Genomic DNA, 22,508 nt, shown 5'->3' with positions numbered 1-22,508 from the left:
AGTTGCACAGCGTGTGTTGAGCGTGCAATTGAGCAAATCTGAGCATGATCAATGCCACAATCTGTTTCAAACAAGAGGCGTCGTCAAAGAGCGAGCTATCAGGATCATCATTGATGGAGGGAGCTGTAATAATCTGGCTAGCGTTGACATGGTGGAGAAGCTTTCTCTCTCTACAAGACAGCGCACACATCCATATTACATTCAATGGTTTGAGAGTTCTCGGAAGCTCAAGGTAACAAGAACTACACGTGTGCATTTTACTATTGGTACATATTCTTATTTTGTTGATTGTGATGTTGTACCTATGCAAGCTTGTTCTTTGTTACTTGGTAGACCTTGGCAATTTGATAGAGAATCTGTTCATAATGGTAGAACTAATCAGTATTCTCTTATGCATGATGGAAAGAAAATTGGTCTTAAACCTATGACTCCTGAACAAATAGTAAAAGATGATCTTGCTAGAGCTAGTAGAGTAAAACACGAGGAGAAACATAAGAGTGAAAATCAGATTGTTGTTGCAGATTTTGTGCCACATAAGACTAATACTAAATCTGATTCAAACCATGCTACTGAAATTCGTTTGAAAAATCCTTGTTTGCTTGCTAGCAAATCTGATATTGCTGAACTTGATGTGAACACTACTCAATGCTATGCTATTATTTGCAAAGAAGTTATGTTTTCATTTGAAGATATGCCTCCTTCTTTGCCACCTGCGGTTGCTAACCTTTTGCAGGAATTCATTGATGTGTTCCCACAAGATGTTCCACCTGGACTACCACCTATTCGTGGTATAGAACACCAGATTGACTTGATTCGACTTGATTCCAGGAGCTTCACTACCGAACCGTGCGCCATATCGTACCAATCCTGAAGAGACCAAAGAAATTCAGCGACAAATTCAGGTTCTCCAAGATAAAGGTTACATTCGTGAGTCTCTTAGTCCATGTGTTGTTCCTATTATTTTGGTGCCTAAGAAAGATGGTTCTTCGCGCATGTGTACTGATTGTAGAGCTATTAATAATATTACCATTCGATACTGTCATCCTATAACTCGTTTAGATGTTATGCTTGATGAATTGATTGGTTCTATTATGTTCTGTAAAGTTGATTTGCGTAGTGGTTACCACCAGATTCGTATGCAATTAGGAGATGAATGGAAAACAGCGTTTAAAACTAAGTTCGGTTTATATGAGTGGTTAGTAATGCCTTTTGGTTTAACTAATGCACCTAGTACTTTCATGAGACTGATGAACGAAGTTTTACGTGCTTTTATTGGATGTTTTGTGGTGGTATACTTTGATGATATTCTGATTTATAGCAAATCTTTGGAGGATCATTTGGATCATTTACGTGATGTTTTCAATGCTTTACGTGATGCACGTTTGTATGGTAATCTTGAGAAGTGCACCTTTTTCACCAATCGAGTTGCGTTTCTTGGCTATGTTGTTACTGCGCAGGGTATTGAAGTTGATCCATCCAAGATTGAGGCAATTGAGAGTTGGCCGCAGCCCAGGACGGTCACACAAGTGAGGAGTTTTCTTGGCCTCACTAGTTTCTATAGGCGCTTTGTGAAAGATCCATTGCTGCGCCGCTGAATGAGCTTACAAAGAAGGATGTGCCCTTTGTGTGGGGCGATGCACAACAAGAAGCCTTCATCATATTGAAAGATAAGTTAACACATGCTCCATTACTCCAACTTCCTGATTTCAATAAGACTTTTGAGCTTGAATGTGATGCTAGTGGAATTGGTTTCGTAGTCAAGCTAAGTTGAATCGTCGCCATGCAAAGTGGGTTGAATTTATTGAATCTTTTCCTTATGTTATCAAACACAAAAAGGGTAAAGATAATGTTATTGCTGATGCTTTGTCGCGCCGATATACTATGCTATCTCAACTTGACTTCAAGATTTTTGGATTGGAAACTATAAAGGAACAATACTTGCATGATGCTGATTTTCAAGATGTGTTGCTGAATTGTAGAGATGGTAGAACATGGAACAAATTCGTCCTCAATGATGGATTTGTGTTCTGTGCTAACAAGCTATGCATCCCAGATAGTTACGTTCGTCTTTTGTTGTTGCAGGAGGCGCATGGAGGAGGACTGATGGGTCACTTTGGTGTCAAGAAGACGGAGGATGTCCTTGCTGCACACTTCTTTTGGCCACGTATGCGTCGAGATGTTGAGAGATTTGTGGCACGCTGCACTACATGTCAAAAAGCTAAGTCTCGACTTAATCCACATGGTTTATATATGTCTCTTTCTGTTCCTAGTGTACCTTGGGAGGATATTTCTATGGATTTCGTTTTGGGATTGCCTCGTACACAGAAGGGGAGGGATAGTATTTTTGTTGTTCTGGATCGGTTTTCTAAGATGGCACACTTTATTCCATGTCACAAGACTGATGATGCTACACATGTTGCTGATTTGTTCTTTCGTGATATTATTCGTTTACATGGTGTGCCAAATACGATTGTTTCTGATCGTGATACTAAGTTTCTTAGCCATTTTTGGAGATGTTTATGGGCTAAGTTGGGGACTAAATTGCTGTTTAGTACTACATGTCATCCCCAAACTGATGGACAAACTCAAGTAGTCAATAGAACTTTTTCTACTATGCTTAGGGATGTGCTTAAAAAGAACTTGAAAATGTGGGAAGATTGTTTACCTCATATTGAATTCGCTTACAATCGTTTGCTGCATTCTACTACTAAGTTGTGCCCTTTTGAAGTTGTGTATGGTTTTGTTTCTCGTGCACCAATTGATTCATTGCCATTACCATCTTCGGTGCAAACAAATTTTGATGCTACACAACGTGCTGAACTGATTCTGAAATTACATCAAACAACTAGAGATAATATTGAGCGCATGAATGCTAAATATAAAACTGCTGGAGATAGAGGAAGAAAACATGTGGTGTTTGATGTTGGTGATCTTGTTTGGTTGCATTTGCGCAAAGACCGTTTTCCTGAATTGCGCAAGTCTAAGTTAATGTCACGTGATGCGGGTCCATTTAAGGTGTTAGAGCGCATCAATGATAATGCATATAAACTTGAGTTACCTGCAGATTTTGGTGGGGTTAGTCCCGCATTTAACATTGCAGATTTGAAGCCATACTTTGGTGAGGAAGATGAGCTTTCGTCGAGGACGACTTGAATTCAAGATTAGGTATTTTCAATTAGGTATTTTAGGGGATTTTAAGAGGCCATATAAGTGGAGGAAGGCCCATTTAGGGGTGTTTTAGCCAACCCTAGCTGGTTGGACGAAAATCCCTTCACTTCCCCCATATATATCCCTCTGTAGCCGTCATTAGAACTTGGATTTTGATTAGATTAAAAGTTAGCCAATTGCTGCAACTTCGTGTACTTCTTTTGAGGCCAACGTCCAGAACAAGACCGACTATTCGGAATCCCACCATTATCAATCAAGCTTTCATCTCTATTCGCAATATTCTGATTGCATCTTTAGTTCTTACTTGTTCTCGATTTCAGGTAGGAATTAAGACCCTTGCTGGTCAGGCTGATCGTGCTCCCGCAAGATCAGTAACTCCCGAAGATTGTCCTAGCGATTGCATTGGCGCACGAGCTTTGCACGTGTAGTCGGATCGTCAAGCACGAACTCCACCAACAAATCGAAATATTCCCATCTCATCGAAAGATCGGACACCTTTGCCCTATCAGATGCCATAGCAAATTACAAGAAAACTAATATTAAATTAAATTAGGAAATATTTTAAGTGTTAATGATTAAATTTCGTGCACTCCCTCCATTCCTCTTTGCCACAAAAAAATGTCTTAGATTTGTCTAAATTTATTGTACCTTTTTATCTGTGTATATGAATTTTTATTGGAGTTTGTGTGTATTGTTGCATTATATCAATTGGGTAATTACAAGAAATTTTACAAATCATGGGTCAATGAAATCCATGGTGAGAATTAAAGATTCCCTCAAAATATTGAGTGCAAACCGAAGCAACAAATGTTTACTTTTCAATTAGACTTGCTATAAGCAGAGAAGTCATCGCTCGTGCAAACTGATACTGAAGGAGATAATGAGAAAGGGCAAACTGATCCTGAAGTAATACGGGTCGATCCATTTTAAGGCAAGTATTTTAGGCGGCAACTGCTACACGACACCATGTTATACAAAAATAAAATGAAGCCGGACGTTTTTGCTAGTCCTATGGAAATAATACTACTCGAGGAACGATGGCACAATTAGGCACCTGTTCAGCAAAGACTCACTCAACAATGTTCTTTAATTATGTTCCAATCCTCCACCCATTATCCAGCAATCAAACACCTCAGGTGATGTCACATCGACATATCCTATGAAACAAAGGAATCTATGCACCTGCTGCACCTATTGGTTGTGGACCTTTTGATGGAAAATAAAGGTATCAGATCTTACCATAAGAAGAACTGTTGGTAGATTTTACAAAGTCAACCTTGTAACGTTATGGAATTACATTGAATGTAATGTTCAATTCCATCATCTCTCCCTTGCCCTCTCGTGTAGCAGCGGCTCCCCACGACAGGATTCATTCATGAGCTATCAGATGCCTAAACAAGAAGAGACGCCTAAACAAGGATCAAACAAGAAAGGTGGAAGGGGAGAATGTTTAGTCAAACAACAATCCTTGTTAGCTCCATATTTTGAAATCATTTACTCGGCTAATCTGACGAGCTCCCATGAGAAATCACCAATACCCCTAGCTAGCTGAGATTCAACGAGATCCAATCCGAATACAATACAATCCTGACCTTTTCCATCAGAAATCCTCAAATCTGAGGGCAAGCTTGGCTGGCTCTAGTTAGCAACAGATCTGCTGCAGAAGTACAAAAACAGAACAGTAGTTATGGTAGAGAGACGATTGGATTTGTGCATGTGTGGAGACACGGGCAGGTATCATTTAGGACAATTCGATCGATTACGAGGTTCATCCTGTAAATATGCCAGCATCCTATCCTTTTGCTAGATTATGTCCCTTCATTTTCTATCCAAAGATCCATAATAGATGGCAGCTGGTGCATGAATTGGGGCGTTTCACTGGATACGTTCTCATGTCACATCATACCTACACATGGTCAAACCATAATCGTCTAGTGATTTCACTAGAACCTGCGACCACAGATAACAAAATTCCTCAGCAAACCTATGGATGCAGAAATGCAGGTACAATACCTGCCTGTGAGGCTGTTGACCACTGAATATGTCTGGGAGGGAAACGATCTTTAATGTAAAATTGTAGCATACAATGTAGAGCTAAAAAGACTTTTTGCTCAGTCCTCCTTTTCTCCAACATTGAACTTCGCAATGAAGAAACCCATAGTATCCAGCGATGATGACGGATCAAACCTCTGGACAAGTTGTGCTTCATGCTCTGTCAACCACTCCCTGTAAGGGCATATGTTTTAGAGTTGTCAGGCAACTTTTACACACACTTGCGACATATAAGTGCCATGAGTAAAAGGTAGCTACATGACTATATTACACGTAGTAAGAAAAAAACATATACTTATTAAGCCAACTGCGGACTACTAATCTTAACGCCTGACAACATAACAACTAATAAAATAAATTGTTGATATTATCGACCATAAGATATTTTAAGAAAATCCAGGATTATAAAAGGACACCAGCCACTTTATGTTTTCCAATAGTCTTATACACAAGGACAGCTTAAGAAACTGATGTAGATTGCTGATGCTACATGAAACGCTTCATCATGTTATTATCCTCACACAAAACCCTGATAGTTTGGCATGCAATCACCAAATAGTGTGCCACACCATAATCCAGGTATCAGGTTCAGAAGCAAGTTGAAACAAAGACATAACAAGAATCTTCATATCTTACTCAGTATATGCCTTGTCGGGCAGCTTACACGAGCCAATAATACCAGGTCCTCCAACTTTTGGGTGCTGAAAAAAGTTCAACAATACATATGGTGTCGGTAATGCAGCCATGAGTCATAGGTTTAGTTCTCTCTAACTACACACAAGACACAAGCACTCAGCTTTTATATGCATGCTTATTTGAAACAGAAAAGCAGAGGCCAACCAAAGATTAAAACAGGAACTGGATCAGTGTCCAGATCCAGTACACAGGAGTCCAACAGATATCCACCTAAATGCGCTCTCGTCCATGTCCAGTCCACACTTAGTTGCCCACCGTCCAAATCCATCTACCCTAGGACGATTTTAACACTGGATATCCAAGGCCCAAATGGACCTTAATACTTAAACCTCCTCTCATCCACTCCATGGAGTTTTCCCATGCTAGCCAGGTCAACTAGGGGGAGTTTAGAAAAGAAACGGATCATGGGGCTCGGCTGCCAGACCTCGACCGCGCCCAGCTTGCCCACCAGAGCTCGTGCGGTGAAAAAAAGAACGTTGTACTCCAGCTAGCTAGTGCGCAGGGTGCCCCAGGCATAGTTGCCAAGTTTCCGAGATGGCGGGTACGAGTAACCAGAATCATGGCTGCCAAAAAATAGGGAACGGCAAGGGTATACATCACTGGAACGTATCATTCTATAGGTGATACGCGACTCGGATGATTTTGGGAAGACGAACCCGGTACGATACGATGGATCGAGGCAGATGGAGGATACAATTGGAGGGAAACCCCGTTTTCTTCCATAGACTTCTCGAATCCGGCCGGTGGCATATCCACGCGTGATTTGGTCGACAGCTAGGGGCCCACGAACACAATAGTCGCCAGGCAAGTCTCCAACACTCCCGTGAATTAGCTTCCGTCCCATGCCAGATTGTTCTTTTCAAAACGAGAACCTAGCATATGGGGGTCGCTGAACCTGGGTTGAGTACCGACTGTCCAGGGACAAGTTTCGTCCATCAAACCGTACCGTACCACACCTCATTCCCGAATCAGATTCCAGGTCAACGAATCCGTAACGAGGGACGGCCATGGCCCCAGGTCGTGTCGCACTAGTAGGAGGTAGCGCGGGGACTAATGTTCACCGGAGTGGTCGGCGGCAACCATTTCAATGGCGACGGATGCCTCGGCAGCCTTACAGACCAGATCGGAGAATGGGGCAGGAGGGGAGAGGAGATCTCGGGTGGCATAGGAACATGAAGGACATGGGGAGGGACAGAGACGATGCAATTGACGGAGTCGAGTCACCGAGACGAACAATGACCGGAGGTAAGGAAGATGGCTACGATTCACTTAACCGAAGTATCCTCCGCCTGATTGCCTCGGAGGGAGTGATCGACCGTGCTAACAAGTTTGGTGAAGTGGCGAAGGTCGGTGCCGGGCCTAACTACAGCAGCGACGATGACCGAGATGTCAGCGGTGAGCTCAATGGTCCTCGGTGGAGCAGCTGCGTAGACAGATGGCAACAACGATGGTTCCACCGGGACGTGTGTACGCGGTATTCGTCAGTCTTGGAAGCTCCTATTCACCACTTTAAGTGGTGAAATTGTTCAGGGCCGCTTCATGATTTCGTCCCGAATAGGTTAAATGGGCTAGGCCCATACGGTCGTTGGCCTACTTCACTTTTTCACTTGCGACTACGATCGATCGGTATTCCGGTTCTTGGTTTTGTATTATTCGTGTTGTTCAGTTTTTCATTTTCGTTATGTTTAGATTTAAAAATGTTTAAGTTTAAAAAGTTCAAACTTTTAAATGTTTAAGTTAAAAATTGTTCAGATTTATAAAATGTTTAGGTTTTAAAAATGTTCAAAAGTGCTGACGGGAAAAACATAGAAGGACAGTACTACCTAGTGGCGCCGCATTTATTTCAATCCGTGCCCCCATCTCCCTCTCTTGCATGCAAAATCATACACGTGAGCCAAAAGATTCTCTCAAATTCGAAATTTAAAAATGATCTATCTTTCAAACCGTTAACCTGATTAACGATCCGTTTTCACTCTTAGCTTTTTTGCGACGAGATCTTCGAAACTAAATATCATGTCGCTATGTTTTGACGACTTTTTTCCGCCAGCAATTTCCAGGTTACTATCACGTACTTGCCAGGTTAACACTACATAGTTGCCAGATTAATAATAACTTGTTTAATTGTATTTTCCATATTGTCGACACATATTTCTGAATTATGCACTACTTAGTCACCCCTCACCTGGTGGTTTAACACACTCTAAAGAATGCTGTTTGACACACTCTAGAGAATGCTATCTAACAATTTAGATCATTAGGATGTTCAAAAGTATGTTAAACATTATCTATAACTATAAAAACAATTATCATGCTAATTGTTTGCCTCTAATCTGGCAGTCGTGGTCACTTAATTGGCAACTGACGTGACGGAAAAAAATTCATCGAAACACGACAACATGGGATCTAGTTTTGCAACCCTCGTCGAGACGAACTTGGCGGTGAAAACAGATCACCAATCGGATTAGCGGTCTAGAAGATAAAATATTTTTAATCAACAAATTTAGCAATTAATGCGATGATGTCATGTTAAGGCCGTCAGATTCTGCATGCATGCATGCACTCTCTCCCTATAGAGAAAAAGACATGCAAATTGCAGCCGGTAGACAAGGAGTGTGGCGCTTCCATGTAGATTTTCCAACATAGAAAGGAGGAAAAACAAGAATACCAGAAGAATAAGTAAAGCGAAAAAAAGATGTCAGCTCGAAGAATCCCAGGAAGTAAATGGGCCAGCCCAGAACACCCCACGCACCGTGCAGCACCCTAGATAGGGGTCACATTAGGCGGCGAATAGGACCGCGTTCGTCCGAAAAAAGACCATGAATCCAGTGGATATTGGACTGTCCAATATTTAGGTCCAAAGTGTGTTCAATATTGTTGGACCTAATGCCAACTGATATCCATGCCTAGTTGAGGTCTAGTCCAATTGGATCCACCAAATTTCAGTCCAATATCCATTGGACTAAGCTGATCCAGTTCCAGATTTAGTTAAATACAGTCGTTGAGCTTACAAGGAGCTATGCAAGTGGCAAAAATAGAAGGGAGTTGAAACTTGGAATGTCTAAAACAAGATACGATCCCACTTAAAGCGGAATCAAATAGACACACATTGCTTATTTAATAATTTTCAAAAAGAGCAAACTACGTGCACATGTAGTGCCATAAACAGAATCTTCCCATAGATTAATCCACTCCCCGCAAAGACACCACAATATGCAAATCAATGAATTTACCTGTGATCCTAGTGACAGGAATTTGTATGTATCCAAAGCATATCTGACCAAACCCTCGTTTTCTCCTGGGTTAATAGTACACCTGGAAAAGTGAAAAGAACCAAGGTATAGACGGTAACATTTAAATTGTATATCATCTACACGGTATATCGGCATAAATGACATCCAGATTCTAGATAGAATAATTATGCAAGTTCTGCCATCTATGGAGCAACTACAATTAAATATCAAGGTCTTTCATCAAATAGCAATACATGTATATGGAACAAAGTTGGTCATTTCAATCGCTGCCAATAAAATATTGTATGTACGACAATAAATCTCTGATAGATCACTAGCTGCAAAGTTCATAAAATCCGCTCCGTGTTATAGGATAAATACTTCCTACCCCTCCCATGTCTAATATACTACCATATGGAAGTATATACGATACTTTATCGGTTTGGTGAAAAAAATATGAACGCGTAGTTTGCACTATATATCTAAAATGCATACATATTTATACGTAGAAAGTAAGTATACTTAAAAATTTACATAGTACCTACATAGTAGTGTATATACTACCACATTTCTTTCACACCAAACTTGGTTTGAAGTATCTTAGATATAATGTACGAACATACTCAAACTGATAAAGTTGGTATATACTTCCGTATGGTAGGAATATACTACCGTGAATGATTTAGAAGTCATGCAAATTTTTTTCTTACCTTAGAGGTCGAGTAGAACATAAAAGAAAATAGATAGGGCACATTTTTTTGTTTACATACTTACAAAAATACAACGTGAAATACATATTTTTGGTGTTTTTTACAATGTAATGACTCATATAGTGCGTTTTTATGTCGATTTTTTTTGTTGTCAATCAATACGAGCTTAACATAAACATATTTTATGATTGTAACAACACAAAAATATGTTGCGTGCAAAATAACTTTTATGCAGCGTGGGTGTTGAATAGTGTTTCTAACTCGGACTTTTGGCTCATGGACACCACATCCATTAACTCCCACAATGGCTTTGAGACGGACCTAAGTATAAGGAAAATTAAATGGCTCGGAAATTACAATACAAGTCAATACCGGTATGCCTACCTGAACTCAGGCCACCACCGTTGCCCCCACAGAAGTAAAAGATGATCCACTCAAAACTCAGGCCACCACCGCAGCCACATCACTGGCTTCCTCCTATAGCAGCGCGTCGACAGGTAAAAGATGATCCATTTTAGCAAGGCAGAGAGAAAACTGGAGCAGCCGTCTTCATGGGGATCAGAGGGATCCATGGGACGCAGTTGAAGAGAAGCCAGCTGGCCATTCACCTAGGAGGCCACCAGGAGGAACAGAGACAGTTGCGCGTCGCGCGCCTCCCTCTAGGAAAGGAACGCCGGCAACGCGCAATCATCCTCCTACTTGGCCTTCAACTGCTGGTCCCCTAGGTGAAGGGCCCTCTCCTCCAAGATGGGGAGCCCTTAGCGAAGTGTGTCAAGCTGATGCTTCGGGACTTCAGCTCGGGCCACGGATTCCAGCTCCTAGAGTCACGGAAACCCTCAAGGCCTCCTCCAACTCAGTCGTCTTCTCGACCAAACTGGGTTGTTCATCCCCAGGGGACTAGGGCCTTTGGCGGGCCTCAAGCTGTGACCGGAGAGCCAGGGCCTAGGACAATTTCCCAGTCCTGCCCGGCCATGGTGGCATCCATTACCATCGAGGCCAGCTCCGCAAGCTAAGACGCCAAGATCTGGGCCGAGCTCTCGCAACTCTCCGCCAACCAAGGATCGATGTTGGGCTTTGTTCCTGGGACGTCTCAGGCAAGGGTGCACACCTGCCCGGGGGCATCCACGACAGCGAACATTGCTAGGAGAACTAGAAGGACAAGTCAGAAGAGTTCACTGGGTAATCAAAACCCTAGGTGGACGCGCATCTTACTAGCTTCCTGCGCTGGAGCCCCCACCAGAGGGAGCTTGGAGGCGCTAGCCTAGACTTCGGCATCACCATGAAAGAACGACTCCTTCCCCAGTAGATAAGCTTCCATGGGAACCCGGTTGTCATGACAACAGCACGGTTAGGAAGATGGAGACAAGACATGTGACCTAGCGATGCAGGTGGACGGTCCAGCGGACCTGACGGACAGTCCGCCAGGTTAGGTGCAAGGAACAACTTAGTTAATTACGTGAAAGGTGATTAATAACGAACTGATGAGGCGGACAGTTTTTTTGATGCTGGCGGGCGTCCGCCTGCATCCCTAATGTGACCCTCACGTGCACGTGCCCTCGAAGTCCCACCTGCCATTCTTCCAAGGAAGAGGACCGAGGGGATGACGGAGGATCCGTCTGAGAAGGACAAGGGGCACTTCATCGGCCAGTTGAAAGGTCACCCGGGTGCGCATGCTCCTCGGACTACTCGTCCTAGAGGCAAGTTGAGGACAACTTGGGAAGCGGCGGGCGAGGCAGCACTCTTAGTGCCCCCGTCGTACGTCCCACGACCCTGGGTTGGGGACCTGAGGACGACTAGAAAAACCTTAGAAGACGACATCATTCCCAGGCTCGACCTCTGCCCGGGGCAAGGAGTCTCCACGGGAGGTAAGCATCCTGCTCCCCGGAGGAACCAGCCACCACGGAAGACTACGGGATGAGGGGATTGGTATCAGAAGAGATCCCATGGCTCCCTTCCCCTGAATCCTGGATCCACTCTGGCTCCACTCCACCAACAATGCCTCTTGCGTCGCACGCGGGCAAAACTAAGGTTGGGAGGAGAGCAATGGAACCCTAATTCCTATCTCTACTCCTGTGATCTGCTCGTATACTCTTAGGAATCCGCAGGGATCTTATATCTGGTATCAGGACGCACCGCAAAAGCGGACGGCCGCGGCGTCCGGAACGATGCAAACCCGGCCCAAATCTGGGCTAGGTTTGTGTGGCCGCGGATGGCAAGCGCCGGACGCGAGCGCGCTGGTCGCCTCGTCTCCCTTGGGCCCACCTGTCGGTGACCCGGGAGGCTATTAAATGGGGACTGGACGGGATCTGGCCCTCCACTCCAGTCCCCACTCCACTCCCGCAGCGAAACCGCCGCCATGGCCCCGAAGCGACGGTTCGCTTCCGAAGCCAACGACGACGAGGCGAGCAGCAGCCGCCGTCGTCCGCCGGCGCTGCGGCCATCCGGAGGAAACCGAGGCGGCCTCCACATCGGAGAGGCCGCCCGCGGCGCGCGGCATTGCCGCAACCGCCGCCGGCTGGCTGCTCGAGCCCAAGCCCGAGTCCTCGGAGGAGGACCGGACCTCCGCGCCGCGCTGCTCACCTCGGCGGCGGAGGAGGACGCGAAATGGCCGCACCTCCATGCGGCCATTCGCACCTCCGAGATGGAGGAAGCGGCCGGCGGCGGTGGAGGAAGCCGAGGCACAGGAGGCATGCGTCGAGGGCCCGCCGGGCGCGACGGGAGGAGGAAGCGGCGCGGCGGGAGGAGGCCACGCGCCGCGCGGAGGAAGCGGCGGCGCGAGGAGCGGCGGCGGGAGTCTCGGCGCCGCGCGGAGGAGGAGCGACGCGGAAGGCCGAGGCGCTGCTCCCTCTCTGCTCCGTGCGCCGCCGCTACCTCGGGTGGCTCAGGACCCCGCTCGGCACAGGAGGAGGCCCTATGGTCTCCGTGGCCGGAGTCCCCGGCGCGGTCGAGCCACAACGGTGCCTCGCCGCCGGGGACGTCGTCCACGACGACGACGACGCCGACGACGCCCACAGCGGCTAGGCGGCGCACCGGCGGCCACCGCGCCGCCGACCAAACCCTAATAGAGGGTTTTTGGTTTAAATTTTAAAGCCCATATAGGGGCTTCTTTTGTTAGTTATTTGCCCAAAATAGGGCTATGGACAAATTTTCCCAAAATAGGGCATATGTTTAATCAAATTTCGTTTAAATTTGCATTTTTTTTCTTTTGTTTTGCTATTTCTCCGATTATGCGCTGCGTCCGCGCGTTGGGCGCACGGCGCGACCCAAAAGGACACGCGGACGCGGGCCGCTGTCCGCGTGTCCGCTCGGCCACCCAAATGGCCCAAAACGGATGGCCTAGCGCGTCCGTTTGGGTCGCGCGGTTGGAGATGCCCTTAGAGATCCTAGATCCACCGTCCTAGAAATTCCCAAACACCACCAGCACACCCGCTTCGCCGGCAGACATCGAGCGGAAGCTATGGAGAATCTCTCGTCGCAGGCCCGGGCGATCTACGAGAACCTCATGGCGGAGACTCGGGAGGCCTACCAGAACCGCTTCCTCGACTACAAGAAGGAATCTCTCGACGCCGTCAGGGCCTTCGTTGAAGACACCACCAAGCAGTTCACGAGCGTTAACGCCTCCATCGCGACTGTACAAGCTTCCATGGGCGTCGAGCTCGCGGCGGTGCAAGAGGCTCTAGGCGCCGACCTGGCCATCATCAAGGGAGGCCTCAGCACTGAGATCTCGCAGCTGGCCGCTACCGTTGGCCGCGCCTTCCAGGCTCCTCGACCAACCCCTGTGGAGGGAGCCCCCGGGTCCGTTCCGCGGACGCCGGGAGTTGGTGATGTCGGCCCTCATGGGCACTGCGTCGCAACTAACCACCGGGGGATGGCCCCAGCGCCTCCTCCGGTAGGAGGTAACAAAATGTCCCCATATTTTTCTGATTCCGTGTACTACCATGGAGAAACTTCCTCAATTACTGACGCCAACGCATCTGCGCCTCAATTCATCCCCATATTTTTCCGATTCCGTGTACTACCATGGAGAAACTCCCATGGCCATTGTCTCCCACCCACCTAACACCAACCTAATACCAAGAGCCGCACACCTCCTTGCCACCAACTCCACCATCCAACCGCCGCCTCCTACCCCAGCTCTCCCATCTTGGACTGCACTACCGGATTCCGTGCACATTGTTACTCGAGGAGGCTCGGCGCCTGTGACCCATGGTATTCCTATCCATGGGAATACGTGACCGACGAAAACATGCCTAAAATCGATACTAGACATTATACGTCTGAAAAATGGTGGTCCCAGGACAGGTGTTAACTGCGTTGTTAGGAGAGGGAGCACACGGGAGCGCCTATGCATTTGTTGATTAAATACTTCCTACTCATGGGTGTAGTTACACCCATGTCTCATATACCACCATACGGAAATATGTATGATACTTTATGGGAGCACATTCATATACTGTATGTAAGATACTTAAAAACAAGTTACATGAAAAGAATGCAAGTGGGCGCATAGTTTGCACTATATATTCGGAATAACTTCATATTTATACATAAAAGAGGGGGTATGTGGAAAAATTGCACGTACGACCTGAAAAGGTTGTATCTATACTATCCAAATAGTCGTATATACTTCATACTACATATCCATAAGATAGATACTACCTAGATATTCAGATTATCGCAGTGAATTATAGTAGGTGCTCACTATCTCTTAACTATGTGACTATGTCGAGTAAGAAAAAAATCATTTAATATACTATTTACCAGACCAGCTAAGAGAACTGTGTAGCACAGTTTTTGAACCTCTACCCCAGTAACAATACAAAATGTTTGAATAGACTCACGTGGAATAAACAATTACCCCACCAGGGCGAACTAGCTTGACAGCTTGATCAAACATTCTCCTTTGATATGTTGCATTCTTTCTCAGGGATTCCAATGTTTCCTGTAATAATGCAATGCATGAAACATCAACAACTTGAAGTAAAATTAGCCATCCAGATGAAGCAGAGCAGCAATACTCTACAATCACAAAAGAAATACACAAGACACTGATGATCTGAACTTCTGAATCAACAGTTCAAAAGGTAATTGCCAATGAACATGTTAAAAATCTGTAATTTTAGCATCATCAAAAATTTGATCATTATAGTTCTTGAGAATGCTACCAGATCCACGCATATCCTATTTAGTCTTTAATACAGAATGCATATCAATTGGCCACCAAGGTGAAACAACTAAGTATCATATTTTTGAGAAAATTCCCTCCCTCCATCCATGGCTCTTTTCCCTGGCCTCGCAACGAAATAAAGCTTGGTTGTTATCCACTTCCCAAAAGTATCTCCACGCCAGTAATCTTAGATGCAATACCATAACATCATGCCCACCACCTTCTGTTTCGCTGTCCATAGTCCATATATATAGCTAATGTATGATGATTAACTTGGAGCGTAATCAGATATCATGTCAAACATGAAAGATCTGAGTTTTCTAATGTATAAAAGATAGTAGGATCAGTAGCTACGAATTATGATTATTCCTTTTGTTGCTCTTTCAGAGGCAAAACAATAGCAACATACAATAATAAGAATGCATACTGTAATCTGACGATCAACCATGTAGGCAATTTAGATATAGTAGTATCTTACCTCACCAGCAAAGAGCCGAGGTCTCAACCCAAGTGCAGAACATGGAGCATCAAGGAGGACACGATCAAAGCTGCTTGGAAAAAATCCTTTTGAGTCTTCAACTCTACCTCCAGAGATGTTACTTCTTCCTGTTCCATTCCTCATACGCCTTAAATTCTTCCTGAGGTCTGCATTACTAACATACCTTCCAGCATCTGGTTTTGGGTCATCTATAAAAATAAATTGTGTAATTCCAGAACTTAGGTTAGTGTCTAAACAACTCGGACATAGTCCTCACTCTAAACTAGCAGTACTGGAGCTCTAAAACATCCATGTGACGCTGAGCTCTGAAAAATCCATCCGATTCCATCCAGTGAACAAAAAGGATCCCAGGAACATGATGCACACAGCTATAGAGCAAATGTGGGGGAAGAAACTTAAGAAAACATTGGTACAAATGCTGCTTACCAGTCTGCAAAACTGTTGTAGTTAAGCTGTCTTCACCTGCATTAGTAACCCTGGCAACGGTTGTAGTATGGCAAGGGACAGAGTTCTCCTCCATTGTCACAATAGATTCAGAGAAGTTATCTGCCACACCAAGATTTCTTGCCTCATTCATCTTCCGTACAGATTTGAGAGCATCAAGTTTATAAGCTTTTATACAACTTAGACCCATCTCATCAGCCAAGTTCAAAATACCCATCACCTGGAATCAACCTTTATGTTACAAGAGTACAACGAATAGTATGATTCTCAACATGACAATATATGCCATCAAGGAGTACATAATAAATGTTAAATACATAAACAAGGGCACACTTTCATGTGCATCCTCATAAATTGTGTTGCTCAGGTGCTGACATCTCATAAAGTTTTATAACCCATCAATGTTAACATGAACTTAGATGAACTTTATACTGCATAAGGATTGAGACCATACAGTGGTATTTGTACCCCATGTTGGTGATGTTTATATTTGCCATGCTAAGGCTCATTTGTGGAGTGGTATAGGTTGTGTTGCTCAGGTGCTGACATCTCATAAAGTTTTATAACACATCAATGTTAACATGAACTTCAGCAATTGCTTGGCGTCTTTCCTCATTCAAGCGCTGAAGCGGTTGCTTGACCGGTTTCGCGTCTTTTTCGACACTTAGGTGGTGCTCAGCGAGTTCGACATGTCTGAAGGTTTCCATGCAAACATGTCGCAGTTCTCACGGAGGAACTCGAGGAGCGCGCTTTCATATGTGGGGTCCATAATGGCCCCAATGACGGCTTGTTTGCTGGAGTCGCCCTCAACCAAGTCAATATTCTTGGTGTCTTGAGCAGACTTGAATGTGGCACCCGAGTCCGAGTCACGAGTTGGCCACAATGAGAGTGTCGTCGTCTGGTTTACTATCAACTACGTCAGCTTCTTTAGCGCATCCGTTCATGCACTCCATGGCCTTGTCGACATCTCTTGTGACGACGATAGGTCCTTTTGGCCCCACGGTCTTGATTTTGTTGTATGTGCAGCACGGGCATGCCATAAATCTAGCAAAGGCGTCTGAATATACAATGGTATGGGCTCTATAAGTCGACATCTTTAAAACACACCATTTCCTTGGCCTCTATGCCAAAGGCTACCTCCAGGTTGACTTGACCAATGCGAGAAGCTTTTCGCCCCAGCAAGATGACGTAGAAAACGGTCGTGGTGGGGTGGAGCATGGAACGTGGCATCCTCATTCGTTTGAAGGTTTCCTCGTATAGGATGTTCATGCTGCTACCACCATCCATTAGTGTTTTGCTCAACAAGAAACCCTAGGTGGGTGGTGATGAGGCTTGAGCCTCGAGATGTTGTCCCAATTCACGAATTGGCCCACATTTGGTGGATGAGGGGATGGGAAAAGAGGGGAAATGAACTCCAACACAAAAACACACTCACACAACCTAGATACAAACCAAATTGAACCCCCTTAGCTGGTTAGACTAAGCCAATAGAATCATCCCATGGAGAGACCCAAAGGTAGAATCCATGAGTGAGAGATTGGTGTTGGAATCAAAACCTAGAGCATGAGTGAGCGAGTGGGATGCACAAGAATCACTCATAAACAAAGTTTGAACCACATGTGTAGCCTTGAATTACATAGGATTTGGAAATCCCAGAGGTAGATGAGACAAAGCTCAAGAGTAATCTCAATTCTTAGTCTAACCCTAGTAAATGAGGATACAGGAGCTCATATAGCTCAATTCAAGTCATTCAAGTCAAGGGTAATTTAGGTATTACAACGAAACTGATCATAGTCATTGATGGAGAAATGAACGGTTCAGATCTTCAGGCCCTCTTGATGCGGCCGGTGGTACCGGCGACGCTAGTGGCGATGGTACCGGTAAAAGAATCGCTAGTTTCCAGTATGCATGCGCGGGGGGCGGTAGCAGGGCCAGTACCAAGGCCGGTGCTACCGGCCGCAGCTCCTCTACTCCTCGATCTTTCTCGTCTCTTCTTTCCCTTAAGCTAGTTCCTTGTTGCTCACTTGGACCTTGAGTGTTTCCTATCGCTACTTCTCCGAATTCGTACCTAATCACATGAAGAACATTCGAATGAAGTAGCAATCCATCCAAGGTTGTGTCGAGGTAGACTGTAGAGAGGATTGAGTTCACGTTATCGTGTAGTGCTTTCACTCGGGCTCGTGTCATCGGTCCACTTGGGGGACTATTTGGCCTTGGTGTAGTGTCGACCTTTGTCGGGGCAACATCAGCTGATTTTCTCGGCTCCATTGCATCACATGCTCGAACCAGTTCAGCCATTTGAGGAACGTCGGGGTGGCATTGACGGCGCGCATAAGAACCTTGCACTCCCTCCGGGAGACTCCCACGAAGGTGTGGAAAGCACACTGGATATTGCGATTGTCTCCCCTACATGCTAGCTGGTGCTCGCGTCTGAGGAGACTGCTGGCACTCGCCCGTGGAGTGAGCTAGTCTCCTGCGACCTTGGTTGTGGAAGATACATCGCTCGTCGAGGATATGCTGAGCGGAGAGTTTTTTCTTCGAGCTCGGTTGTTGCCTCCGTCGTTAGCCCTGTTGTTGGCGTGAGCAACTAGGACCTATGAGGGGTTGCTCTTTTCCTTGGTGAGCCCTTGATTTGGGTCACCAATTTGATCGCCTTTCTCTTGTCCGATTTCGCGAACCTGCCTGCGATGTCCATGAGCTCGCTTATGGAGGTAATCAGTTGTTTAACCTGTGAGAGTTTTTCCACAAGAGGCTCATATTTGTAGTTCTCCTTGAAAATGAAGAGGGCGGCATCGATGCTGATGTCGTTGGACGAGTTCCACACTTTCGCCCATCGTGGCAGCCAGTCACGAGCTCGCCTAGTCGTTGCGTGCAGCAGCGCAGGTCTTCAATAGTCGCTTCAATAGTCGCACACTTTCGCCCATCGTGGCAGCCAGTCACGAGCTCGCCTAGTCGTTGTGTGCAGCAGCGCAGGTCTTCAATAGTCGCACGCTGCTTGCAGGTGGCCGAGAAGTTTTTGATGAATGTGCTTCTCAACTCTTCCCACGAATTGATGTTGTTGGCAGGCAAGTTGTCAAGCCAACTTCAGGCTGGTCCTACCAACAATAGAGGGAAGTAGCGGGCAGCAATTAGCTCGTTGACGTTTTGCACATGCATAGCGTGGGCGTAGTCGTCGATCCACCCTACCAGGTCTCTCTATGGGTCGTATCTTTGGACAGGCGTAACGAAGCCGTCAGCTTCTAGATCTGTTGGCGGGCGTAACAAAACCTTTAGTTTCTAGGTCAGACTTACCCATGGACAGGTTTGCAAACCTGGTAGGCTACGTTGCTTCCATCTGAAGGAGCAAGCGAGAGCGAAGCTAGTGCTTTTGTTTTGCTGACCCAGATCCTTTCTTGCCATAATTTGACTCGTAGTCCGATGCTAGCTATATCGAGTCAGAATCGTTGGATTCGACAGCGGACGCAGATTGGATCAACTCGGCGTCGCACTCCAGGTGTTGAGGGTGATGCCGTGTGGTACCGAGCCATCCATGTAGCCTGTGAAACAAGGCAGGCGGCCATTGTTACGTCGCATGCAGGTGCCGAACGATCGGGCATGAGTCCATGACGTGAGATTACGCCATAGCTTCCAATTATGAACGAGATGTCATCGGCGATTGGTGGGAGGGATCACGCCAGGAACACGGCTCCAGATGTCAACATCCCCACCCCCCCCCCCCCCCCACACACACACACACACACACATGGTAGGCACCAATTGTCGATGTATTGTTGACACAGATGCTGCAGGGGTAGCTTAGATGAGATGGTTGACGATGGTGACATACTGACATTGGATCACCTGGATGAGATTGGTACACGACAAAATATGTACCCAGGTGACCTACTCTGCTTGAGTATATTGATGTCTATATGTTCACAGTGTTGCCGGAAGCATAGATGATGGCTATGAAAGCTATGGCGGCTATGAGGGCGAATAGAAATTTCCCTTTACTCTATCCAGGCCAACCTTATATAGATAACTTGACCTGGGTTTACATCATATGGGCTAGTCATCTAAACCCCAGTTGACTAATCACCATTGATTCATTTGCTTGTTCACCACGATAATCTTGAATGAGTTGGCGAGGTGGCCACTGGATTAGCCCACCCTAGTCTTGATTAGTGACCCACTCCTTTGGTCCTACCCGGTTGGGTATTCCCTCGTCACCCCTCCTTCCCTTAGAGTTAGAATTGATCCTTACCCTTTCAGAGCCATGTGCCTGCTCCTCCAAGACTAAGACCTTCCTCGTGGAGATGAACTCCCCAACTTATTCAATCTTTCCTCTAGATTCAACTCGATCAACAAGTGGTTCAATTTAAGAGTTTAAGCTGATTTATTTTGTTTTCTCCCAAAGGCTTGCATGTTTGGTGTTACTTGGTAGCTAGTTATCATCCAGTTGGTGAAGTTTAGGAGCCCCCGTGTCAAGAGCCCAACGTAAAGTATGTAAAGGTGAACAGAGAAGATCAAGGAAATTGACGAGAATTTTGGAAAAGCACAAAATCCTCAAAAATCCATGAGCTAAAAGTAGTTGTTTAGGGCAACAGTATTGTGAATGTAAAGGCTGAACGACTTTTCACTGAAGTCAGAGTTTGAACATCTGTGAGGATGGGTGTGAGTATAAGTGTCTTAGTGGGAATGGAGGCCCATTTGGACTTAGGACCAAGTGAGAACTGGCGTCAACCCCTGACCTCTACAAAAAAGGCTCATGGAGGAGCCTAGATATGCACTACAATATCAACAGATTTACTTGATTAATTTAGAACCGATTCTTTGAAACTACGTTGTAGCTTATTACAGAGTATTTATCCTGAAAAACAGTTAAATATACCCAACCATTGACAAGTTGTTGTCATGTGTTTGTATATCGATACACCTATGCAACATTTAGTTGTTTTGGCTGGAGGAGGTAAACATTTCTCGAAGGCTTTCTTTTGTGTGCTTAGCAGGGCTGTGACCAGTGTGAAACATCACCATTGATCCTAAATCAAGAAAACCTACGAGCTTTCTGGATCTAAGTTTTCCAGTTTTATAAGAGAGGGCAGTTCTCTGCCGAGGAGCACACCCTATTCTTCGCCTCCACCACACTGGTCGTGGGCGATGGCCGTACTGCCTTTCTGGGAGGATGTTGAATCGGCGGCCGATACGCAAGATCGCGCCACAACTTTAACCGCATCCCTAAGCGCACCAGAACGTAGGAACAGTTACCGATGGCCAATGCATGGGCTCAGGGAATCCATGACATCATTTGCATCCACGAGATTGGGCAGTACATCCAACTATGGCATGCTATCATGCACACCATCCTCCAAGGAACCAGGTCGCCTAACCCGGAAGTGGAACATGAGCGGCACCTACTTTGCACACTCAGGTTACCTCGCCACTTTCCATGGATCGATACAAAGAAGATTTAGAAGTTCATCTGGAGGAACTGGGCGCCGCCAAGGGTGAAATTCTTTCACAGGCTGGCAGATCAGGATCAATCTTGGACCGCCGACCACCTTGCACGACATGGTCTCTAACACCACACACCCTGCCTCCTTGTCACACCCGGTGCCATAGAAGAGATGGGTCTGGATGTCAGGGACCATGGGCCTGGTGGTCATGGGCTGGCAGCGCCGGCTGGGACTACAAGAGAAGCAGCGGCATTCGGAGATGGCATCGATCAAGTCTGAACTTTGGAACAGAAGGCAAATCTCTACTCGTTACCCCTCTCTCTGTTCTTCTTCTTCTCCTCCAAGTCAGTCGAAATCGAGGACCTCACGTCGGCAATCACACCGGCAAGGGGGCGAGGGCGAGTGTGACATTTGGTATCAGATTCAGATCGTATCCATGGGGCAAGGTTCGGTTCCCAATTCGCTGTGTTGGAGCTGTCAAATCCAGAGAAGCGGGATGAATTTGGGGGGATTTCATCGCTCATCCTCCCGATTCGATTGAACCCATCGATCTCTGGGCTTCGACGGTGAGGAGCTGCGACGGCGCCAGTCAAGCAAGGAAAGTCGTCTCCCCAGACGCAGCACGTCATCGACGCAATGGGGGAAGCGGCGGCTACCACGGAGGCCGCGCTCACGGGAGATCCGGTCGGCAGTTGACCTGCTGCATGGGCGCGTTGCGGTCATGGACACGACGCAGCAGTCGCTCGTCGCGCAGCTCAATCTCATCGCCACGCAGTTCAGGATGGCGCCAAGGCGAACGCGGAGACGCTGCGTCATCTCGCCAAGCTTGATCTGCGCATCGGCACTACGGCGCACGCGTTGGAGAGGGTGCGATACCCGTCGCCGGAGGAGGATGACCCTGACCCTGACGAAGGGGTTGCCATGGGGCACGGCACCGTCTGCACCACGCGCGCTGCGTGGGCAGGCAACACGCAGGGCGCTTCTTCATCCGCTCGCACCACCGGAGCTCGCGTCATGGACGGCCCCGGCTCGCCACGCGCTGCTGCAACGGGAACTATGGCTCACGTTGGCGCTGGTTTTCCGGGCAGCGGTGGTTTGGGAGGCACA

At 46.4% G+C, this 22,508-nt stretch overlaps 1 protein-coding gene across 7 annotated transcripts in view; it reads right to left on the bottom strand.

Annotated features, from left to right (window-relative positions):
- Window positions 1-4,225: 4,225 nt before the first annotated feature.
- Window positions 4,226-22,508, bottom strand: part of LOC127300983 (rRNA (cytosine-C(5))-methyltransferase NOP2C) — a 30,482-nt gene continuing 12,199 nt past the window's right edge. For 2 of the 7 annotated variants that reach the window (XM_051331179.2, XM_051331181.2), the window contains 6 exons: window positions 15,949-16,186; window positions 15,502-15,710; window positions 14,698-14,798; window positions 9,147-9,228; window positions 5,857-5,921; window positions 4,226-5,394 (listed from right to left, as the gene is read on the bottom strand). In XM_051331179.2, coding sequence (XP_051187139.1) covers window positions 5,280-5,394; window positions 5,857-5,921; window positions 9,147-9,228; window positions 14,698-14,798; window positions 15,502-15,710; window positions 15,949-16,186 — 810 coding nt within the window. In that variant the 3' untranslated portion in view covers window positions 4,226-5,279. The remainder of the gene's footprint in view (window positions 5,395-5,856; window positions 5,922-9,146; window positions 9,229-14,697; window positions 14,799-15,501; window positions 15,711-15,948; window positions 16,187-22,508) is intronic. The other 5 variants (XR_007851755.2, XM_051331180.2, XR_007851756.2 and 2 more) reach the window with 5 other exon arrangements.

The sequence above is a fragment of the Lolium perenne genome, chromosome 7 (genome assembly GCF_019359855.2).
Source record: "Lolium perenne isolate Kyuss_39 chromosome 7, Kyuss_2.0, whole genome shotgun sequence".
Taxonomy (NCBI): Eukaryota; Viridiplantae; Streptophyta; class Magnoliopsida; order Poales; family Poaceae; genus Lolium; species Lolium perenne.
The sequence above is the reverse complement of the archived record's forward strand: the minus strand, read 5'-3'. Positions and strand labels throughout refer to the sequence as shown.